The 9,488-nt window shown below is 33.3% G+C and overlaps 1 protein-coding gene across 1 annotated transcript; it reads right to left on the bottom strand.

Annotated features, from left to right (window-relative positions):
* Positions 1–4,863: 4,863 nt before the first annotated feature.
* Positions 4,864–5,971, bottom strand: LOC105785462 (uncharacterized). The gene is made up of 2 exons (XM_012611558.2): positions 5,391–5,971; positions 4,864–5,306 (listed from the first exon to the last, which is right to left on the bottom strand). The coding sequence occupies exons 1-2, from the start codon at positions 5,669–5,671 to the stop codon at positions 5,051–5,053; spliced, it is 537 nt and encodes a 178-aa protein (XP_012467012.1). The 5' UTR covers positions 5,672–5,971; the 3' UTR covers positions 4,864–5,050.
* Between the last annotated feature and the right edge of the window lie 3,517 nt (positions 5,972–9,488).

Here is a 9,488-nt window from a genome sequence, read left to right as displayed (position 1 = left end):
TCCACCCCTTTTCTCCTTTCATAGTTCTATGAATATATTATATCTATACTATTAATAAACACCCTAATTAAATTGATATTACAAGTCAATCACCAACTCAATTAAAAATTACGAAAATATCTTTTGTAATTAAAATAAGTTATATTATTTAAGGGTATTTTAGTACTTTTATTTTAATGAAACCAATAAAAATATACCTATGGTTGGATTTACTTTTAAATCGTGTCAATTATATGAGTAAATCATTAAATTTACCACTCAACCAAAGCCTAATTTTGATAAATTTTATTTTAATATTCACAATTTATTATCTATCTCATCAGTATATATTAATCATGTATTTGATTGAGTTTGTGTCATCGACTCAATATTGATGACAACATAATAATAAATAATTTGATTTTTTAATTTTAATATCATGCTTATTTCTTGTACTATTATTAATTAATTTGAAACCATTTTTTTCATTATTTATTGTATATTATTTTTAAATACACACTTTTGCTCTAAATTTGTGGTATGGACATGCATATGCGTGTGATAGGATTTCTAGTATACTAGATGCACATGGGTGAGAAAAACTATATTAAAATATATTTATAAAATTTTATTTTAAAATTAAGTGAAGTTTTGTTAAAATAATTAAGCTAAATGCTTAAATAATATATATATCAAATTCAAATCTCATAAAAGTATTATTTTATTAAAATAAAAAAAAGACAAAAATCCTCTCATATTAATATTTTTACTTTCTAAAAGTAAGGTAATTTTAGTAATTTTGAAATTGAGTGAGGACTCAACAACAATTAATTAAAATATTCTCTTTTGATAAATCTACTCCATCAAAAACAAAATCTAAATATATAGTATATATACATATAAATAATATTGTTGAGTTTGTTCTCAATGGATAGGATAGGTGTTGCACCCCAAAAGCAGCGGATCGAAAAAGGTGAGTAACGTATGTATGTAAATTTTTTGGCGCACTATTGTAGTAATCTGCCACCCTAACTTGCCGAGAAATTAGAGTATTTGCACCTACTAGTGTTTAAGTATTCGTTCTTTAGTAGTACCTAAGGATTTAATTACAAGGCATCTTCAAGTGAAGAAAGAATATGCCCAAGAAAGAGTACGCCTAGGGAAGAGCACGCCCGAGAGTTTTGGCTGAGCACGAAGAGCCTACTAAGTGCATGAGAAAGCTATAGGAGACTTAATTGTCTTTAACACCATGCCATATGCGAGTCACTGCCAAAGTATAGTACGCTTGACTTGCATGAGTACTGTCCAAGTTGGTTCTTGTAATAGGATTAGTTAGGAGTCAATTGGATTGATTTGACCCTCCCCATGAATGGTCAACAGTAAAGTAGATCTTTGCTGGATTTTCTTTTACCTAACCCTAGATTTGGCAGGGAAATTAGTGGGACCAAAAGTATATAAAGTGATGCAAAAGGACATCCCAGATGGTTTTTTTTTTTCTGCTAGACATTCTTGTATTTCTTTTTAACCTAAATGTTCTCTTTTTCTTCGTTAAGCTAGAAACAAGATTTCATTTAATCAGTGGATGATTCAACCTTCTGGTAAGTCTTATAGCCCTGTATGTTACGATTGTTGAAGAGTAAGGATTTTAAAAGGTGTAAGAACAGTACGGTGTGAGTGAAGGCTCTACATGAAGGTCACATGTAGTTGGAATGCTAGTAAACTATCTGTAAATAGGGATTCTAATGGAAATTCCATGATCTTATAAGTAGTTGCTGTGACTAGATTAGGAAGGACAATTGAAATAGAAGCTCCAAGTTGAGGTAAAGATAGGTCTTTGGTGAGTCTCTAAACTCGTCTCTTGCACGTCATCTTATAATGATTCTTTTCATGGTAGATGTCCATATAGATTAACATATATTCTTGAGAAGTTGCAATATGTATGTATGTTTGTATGTTTTCTATGAAACATCTATATGTATGTACTGAAGTATAAAATGTGCTGCATGAAGAAAACGATGTGTGGTAAGCATGTATGGAAAGTATGGTTTCCTCAATGGGATGAGTGAAATCTATGTAAATGTTTCTATATTGTTATTTAAGTGATGCATGATAAATTATGGTTGGTGATAGGGGTTCGGGCGTAGTGTCGGGAAAATATGTGATATGATAATGGACCCCATGGTGGTGCTTTAATGTCATCCGCTGGGATAGAAAACATGAAGGTCAGTATGAAAAAAATAGTGTCTCAGAACCATTAACACGAGGTCCACCTGGATAGTAAACACGAGAGAAGGCTAGTGTAACTGTTACATGTAAAGATCATGACCATGGCATATTTTGGAAATGACAGATGAGCTACTTTTGTCTTCTAGGGTTTCAGTATGTCCTAGGGGCGAAGATGGGAAAACCTTAGGTAAGGATAAGTTTAGACAAATCCATATCATCAAACACGATAGTTTGTGCGGTGCCTTTATAGCAATCCAAACAGTAAAGCTTTTGTGGCAAGTTATCTGGAAAGCCTGTAAGGAAATTTCTTTAACGCCTATGTAGCTAGTTGTTAGTCCTCCATTGTGGCAAGATTTAGATATGCCTTTGAGGCATTTTTTAAAAGAGTTCTCGACATGTACCCAACAGATGAATCCGTCATAGTATGTTGTTAGGTCAGAGACTTGGCACATATGTAACTTTGGGTGGTGTAAGTGTCTGCCAAATCTGAACATTTTCATATATTGTATCGAAGTCTTCTGAGTTTCCATTGGACGATCTAAAATATTACCTTCATCAAACTAAGTTCGTTGTCTGGACCGACTTGAAGATACGAGGTGACCAGCATTTTGACAATCGCCAAAGACAGTCTAAGAATCGGTATGTATAACATTCTAAGAAATGTATCCAACTTCTGTCTTCAACCAGATTATGAATGAAGATCCCCAATAAGGTGTGAAGTCTATGATTTGCCAATTGAAGAAATGTGTATAATAGGGTCAAGTGTAAAGGTTGGCGTATAATTATCTGTCAGCGATCAAAAAAGTATTCGTCAAAGTCTGAAGGAAAGTCCAGAATCTGCAGTTAGAGGAATCCAACAACAACAATAAAGGTAATATTGATTGAGGTTCAATAAGTTTCGTTGAACTTATAGACATTATTTGTAATGTAGGTTCTTGGAATTAAATTAGTGTGCAAGGAGGGACCAAGCCAGTAATGCACCAGGGTGGCAGTTTGAAGAGCGATATTATGCATATGGAGCGAAATTTTTGGATATACGATGATTAGTACTCTATGCCATGATTAAGTTTGGTTTAACATAAATTTAAGTTGTAATTTCTTAAACTACTTTCAAGAATTTGTTGTATTTAATCATCTCCTTTCAAATGTTTTGACTTAGAAAGAATATAAAGAAATGATAAGTATGTTCAGTATGATTTTTGCCTATTGAAAAATTTTGTTAAGTATTTAAGTTTGGCGGCATCTAATATCTAGGTCTGGTAAATTGGGTTAGGTATATGGTGTTACAATTTAATTGTTATCAAAGCTTTCAATTTAGTTGATCCTTTGGAAGTTGAGATAGAGTCAACCCTGTATGCATGATATGCTGGACTTGGCTTAGTCCATCAGGTAAGCTAAGGTAAAATAGTAATGGCGAATATTTTCACACGTTGTTAATGTTAGAGAAGGTGAGTTCAGTTGGAAAGGAAGAAGATAGTTTTATAGATACGAAAAGGAAAATGATTCAAGTCAAACATAGAAATGTAGTACAAAAAGAAACTAAAATAAAATCCTTATTCTCTCTCATCGATAGGGTAGTTGGTAGATTCAACAGGAACCCCTTCTGGTTTGGGGCGTTCTTGAGGGACTTCTTCAGGAGCATAAGAATCTTCCAAATTTCCTTTTCTATATTTTGCTCTCTGGAGATTAAGAACTTGGCCGATTGTCTCTATTCCTTCTGGAAATTCTTCCAATCTTCGCCCTCAGGGTTATAGACAACAAAGTTTAGGGGCTCAGCAGTGACATTTTGTAAGCAGTTGAAGTTCACCTGCCTTAAATTGAGAGGACCCACAACAACTTGGACGTGAAGGACTAGGTTGGATTGTAGTATAGGCAAGGCCTCTACAAATTTTTCTTAGTGTCCTCCTGGTATTTCTTTAGAGCTTCCTTGTTGGAATGGCGTAGATGCTCCAGCTCTGATAAATGCCGTTGGTCAAGAGATTTGAATTTCTCCTCCCAAGAGGACTCTCTTGACCTTAGTCGACTGAATTCTTCCTCCATGTACTTGGCCCAGATTTTTAAATCTTCATATTTAACCTTCTAAGATGAGACAGAGGAGTCAAGCTCTTTGATCTGGTTGATAGCTTCCTCATGAGTCTGGTGTAACTGAGCTAAGCACTATTCGCTAGAATGTACAGTTTTTTCCAAACCCGCCAGTTTGATGTTGTTTTGATTACAAGTCTCCTGAAGGGCCCAACTCATAAGCCCGTATTCAGCCGCTAAAACCTGCCAAAACTCTTCGACACTGAGAGTGGAGGAAGATGAGGACTTGAAGAAAGAGAAGAGAGGAAAGCCTCTTTCACCTGTTGAGGTAAGTTGTTATTCCGATGCTGCTGGATGGCTTCAAGAGAAAAGGGATATTGCCCTAGCCTTATGAGATCCCGCCATGGGAATAGTTTACCTACTTTGCCGAACGAAGTGCTAATGTGTAAGGAACCAAGAATAGCTTTTTGCTAGCCTTAGTGTGTTGTCTTTGGCATGAATACAACCACAGGTGGATCCAAGGCGTGGACTGGAGAGTCTACAGAGTTGGTAGACTCTATATTTTCAATGAAAGCTTCAATTGCATACCGTTTGGCTTAACAATTCATGAAAAGATTCTGTGAATAACTTACTAATCTCTCGATGTTGTAATCTTCGGGAGCGTGAACTAGATCTCAATATTTGTTTGTACTCACTATATTAAAAAGAGGTTTACTTTGTTAGAAGATAAAAAAATTATAATTGATGAATATTTATCAAATTCTATAACTTACTTGCGTAATAGTTCCATTGAATCGTGGTGAAAAAGAACATATCGATGTGCTTATACCCACGATCTATCATCTAATTCTGCAATTTCAACTTTGACGATTGGTTCTCCATAACTTTGAAATAAATAAGTTTCGGTCAAGTTATGATCAGTGAGCCCAGCAATTCTACTTGGTCTGTTCAGTCTTGTTTTAACATCTTCCAAATATCTAGAACAGAAAGTCATACACTCCTCTGCCAAGTAGTCTTCAGCAATTGATCCTTCCGGATAATGCTTATTACAGCAATAAGACTTCAATTTGGATAGAAACCTAAACACGATATACAACATTATCAAAAGTTGTAACTGAAGGAACAGAGGTGAATGAATGAATGATTTACAAATAAATTAACACCTTTCTATGGGATACATCCATTGATAGAAAACGAGTCCACCAAGTATTGCTTCATGAGGGAGATGGATTAGCAAGTGCACCATAATAGTGAAGAAGGAAGGTGGGAAGATCTTCTCCAAATTGCATAAAGTCAAAGCGGCTCGATCTTGTACTTTCTCAAGTTCTTGAACATCCAAAACTTTGCCACAAATGACTTTCATTATATTGGATACTTCAATTATACAAGACATCACCTTTTTTGACATATAACATCGTAAAGCAACTGGCAGTAAATCTGGCATCAAGATGTGGTAATCATGTGATTTTAAGGAATATAGTCTTCGATCTTTAAGACTAACACATCAAGATATATTTGATGCATAAGACTTTGAGTTGGCAATACAAAATATAATTAATTTGTCTATATTTATCAAAATAAGTAAAATTTAAAAAAATAAGACTTTGAGTTGGCATTAGAAAATAAATATAATTGGCAAAATATATTTTATTTTGATAGCCTATATATGATAAATCAATCATTTATTTGTATGTAAAAGATTCTTAATCATTAACATCAAACTAAATTCAATCAATTAATCAAATATAAAATCGATAATTTATTAAATTAAAATAAAAATTGATAATTTATTCACTTAAAATCAAACATAATTTATTCAATTAAATCAAAATTGATAATTTATTCACATTAAACCGAATAAACTAATCAAACATAATTTATTCAATTAATCAAATATATAAAGTAATTTATGAATTTGAATCTCAAATTTAATAATTTGTGTATTTGTTTTTGCTTGGGTAAATAATAGTTTAATTTGAATCTCAAATATATTCATATACTACATATATAACTTAAATTTATTTTAAAACTAATTTTAAATTAATAGTTTAATTTAGATGTATGCCATTTTTTTCAATAGACCTTAGATTTTCTGTTTTTAACAGAAAAAGATTTTTTTGTTAGAGTAGCATGTCATATATCTTTTTTGATGAGAAAATTTGACAATGAACTAATTTGAAAATTGATTTGAGAGTAGATGATGACATTAGTGATTAGGCTCATTTTACACACAGTTACTTAATTCTACAAGCTGCATTGGAAAATTTTCTCTCCGCATTCGAAATTAAATCTCACCAATTAAAGAAATCATTTTCCAATGTTATATTTCAAGAAAAAAAAACTATTTTTTCTACAAGCCTGTCAATAGCACAGGAACTAATTAAATTCCCATTCCGCATCTAAAGAATCAACAACTTGTATCGAAACCAAATCCATATTTAACCTTAACCTAGACCCACCTAAACCTGTAAACAAATCCAAACCTGTAAAGGACATAACTCAAAACATCCAAATCCGAAGTAACTTAAATCTAACATGATCATATATGTAAAAATTTGAATCACAAAAAACTTAAACTGTAAATCTGAATGATCCCAACTCAAAACATACACACACTAAAACAAATTAAACAGATCCAATTCACAAAAACAGAACCTCAAGCACAAATAATCGAGCTCCTTTTTTACTAGATAAACAAACCTATTCAAGGGAAGAAAAACTACAAGGCAGAAAATAAGGAATGAGGAATTTTTTTTCAATAGTTTAATTTAGATGTATGCCATTTTTTTCAATAGCCATTTGATTTTCTGTTTTTAACACGAAAATATTTTTTTGTTAGAGTAGCATGTCATATATCTTTTTTGATGAGAAATTAGACAATGAACTAATTTAAAATTTGATTTGAGAGTAGATGATGACATTAGTGATTAGGCTCATTTTACACACAGTTACTTAATTCTACAAGCTGCATTGGAAAATATTCTCTCTGCATTCGAAATTAAATCTCAGCATATAAATAAATCACTTTCCAAGATTATATTTCAAGAAAAATAAACTGATTTTTCTACAAGCCTGTCAATAGCACAGGAATTAATTAAATTCCCATACCGCATCCAAAGAATCAACAACTTGCATTGAAACATACACACACTAAAACAGGAATTAATCTGAATGGTCCCAACTCAAAACATACACACACTAAAACCAATTAAACTGATCCAATTCACAAAAACAAAACCTCACGTACAAATAATCGAGCTCCTTTTTTACTAGATAAACAACCTAATCAAGGGAAGAAAAACTAAAAGGCAGAATATAATAGGGAAGAATTGAACCAAAAGGCATAAAATAAGGGGAAAAGAGAGCTTACCGAGCTCGCAAAATTGAATAATGGGAGAGATTTTGTTACGAAAACCCTAACTTGTGAGATTAAAAGAGAAGCTTTTAATATCACCGGAGCTTCAGAATCGGGGTTGTGCCTTACAAATAGCAATAGAAGCAACGAAGAAATTAAAGAGAAAGAAAAAATGAAGCAAGCATTAAAGAAAAAAATCAAAGAGAAAAAGGAACAACCATATACCCAGTCAATGGAAAAATCAGGGATTTGCTGAGATTTTTACCAAGTAGCCCAAAGGAGAAGCGATATTGGAGCGAGAAGAAGGCCGAAAAATGACGGTGAAGGGGTTAGGGATTTACAGGAGAGGAGAAAGACGGAAGGAGAGTCGGGGTGGAGGGGGGAGATTTAGACTTAGAACAATAGACCCCAAAAAACGACGCCGTTTAAGTCAAATTCAAATTTCAATATTTTCGGTGTTTTACAAAAACACCACTAATTGCATAACATTTGCGGCGTTTTACAAAAAACGCCACTAAAAATTATATTCTTATCTCGAAACAGCGCCGTTTTGAAAATTTTAATACATAATAGCGGCGTTTTTGGAACAAACGCTGCTATTGCATACCTTTGCGGCATTTTTTTGTCAAGACGCCACTAATGATTGACATATTTTTACAATTTTATATTTAATTTTTATATATTTCATATCAATTTTAAATAATTAATTTTTGTGAACTTAAGTAATATAAATTTTAATCCATTAAAATTAATATTATCTCTTTTACAATTATATAATAAATTATTTAATATAAAAATAAAAAATACTAATTAATCTAAATCCTAAACCATAACCCCTATCTTAAAAACCCAAGACCCTAAACCTTAAACACCAACCCTTAAACCCTAAACAATAACCCCTAAACCCCATCCCTTAACCCCTACCACCTAAACCTTAAACCCTAACCCCTAAACCCTAAACTATAAACCTTTAACCCCTAACACCTAAACCTTAAACCCCAACCCTTAAACCGTAAACCACAAACCATAATCCCTCCCCTAAACCTTGAATCATAAAACATAAACTATAAACTATAAACCCTAAACCCCTAACCCTTAACCTTCAACACCTAAACCTTAAACCCCAACCCTTAAACCATAATCCTTAAACCCCTAACCCATATCCCTTAAACCCTGAATCATAGAACATAAACCCCTAACCATTAAATCCCAACCCATAAACAATAAACAGTAAACCGTAACCCCTAAATCTATAATCCCTAAACCGCTAATGCCTCTAAAGCTCAACAAAAAAAGAGGTCGTTTTGCTAAACTTTTTTGCGGCGTTTTCCAAAAAGCGCCGCTATTGCTCGATATTTAGCAGTGCTTTTGGGAAAACGCCGCTAATTCTCAATCTATTGCGGTGTTTGTTAAAAAGCGCCGCTAATGTCGCTAAAGTTCAACAAAAAAAGATGTCGTTTGGCTTAACTTTTTTACAGCGCTTTTCCAAAAGCACCGCTAGTGCTTGACCTGTAGCAGCTTTTCCAAAAGCACCGCTAATTCTTGATCGTTGGCGTCACTTTTTGAAAAATGCCACTAATGATCGATCTATTACGGTGTTTGTCAGTTAACGCCAATAATTTAAGTAAAGCGCAAAAAGAAAACGAGGTCATTTTGCTCAACTTTCTTACGGCGTTTTCCAATAAGCGCCGCTAATACTTGACCTTTAGTGGCATTTTAAAGAAATCGCCGATATTGCTCGATATTTAGCGTCGTTTCTCAATAAGTGCCGCCAATGATCGTTACGACGTTTATTAAAAAGCGTCGCTAATGTCCCTAAAGCTACAAAAAACGACGTCATTTGATTAACTTTATTGCGACGCTTATATGAAAGTGTCGTTAATACTTGATCTATTGCGGCGTTTTC

This window comes from Gossypium raimondii, chromosome 1 (assembly GCF_025698545.1).
Source record: "Gossypium raimondii isolate GPD5lz chromosome 1, ASM2569854v1, whole genome shotgun sequence".
Classification (NCBI taxonomy): domain Eukaryota; kingdom Viridiplantae; phylum Streptophyta; class Magnoliopsida; order Malvales; family Malvaceae; genus Gossypium; species Gossypium raimondii.
The sequence above is the reverse complement of the archived record's forward strand: the minus strand, read 5'-3'. Positions and strand labels throughout refer to the sequence as shown.

What these genes read in the sequence shown, in the direction of transcription:
- LOC105785462 (XM_012611558.2), bottom strand. Translation starts at nt 5,671, where the DNA reads ATGCCAGATTTACTGCCAGTTGCTTTACGATGTTATATGTCAAAAAAG. An exon ending in TGGATGTATCCCATAGAAAG is followed by an intron (nt 5,307 to 5,390) that starts GTGTTAATTTAT and finishes TATCGTGTTTAG; the next exon opens with GTTTCTATCCAAATTGAAGT.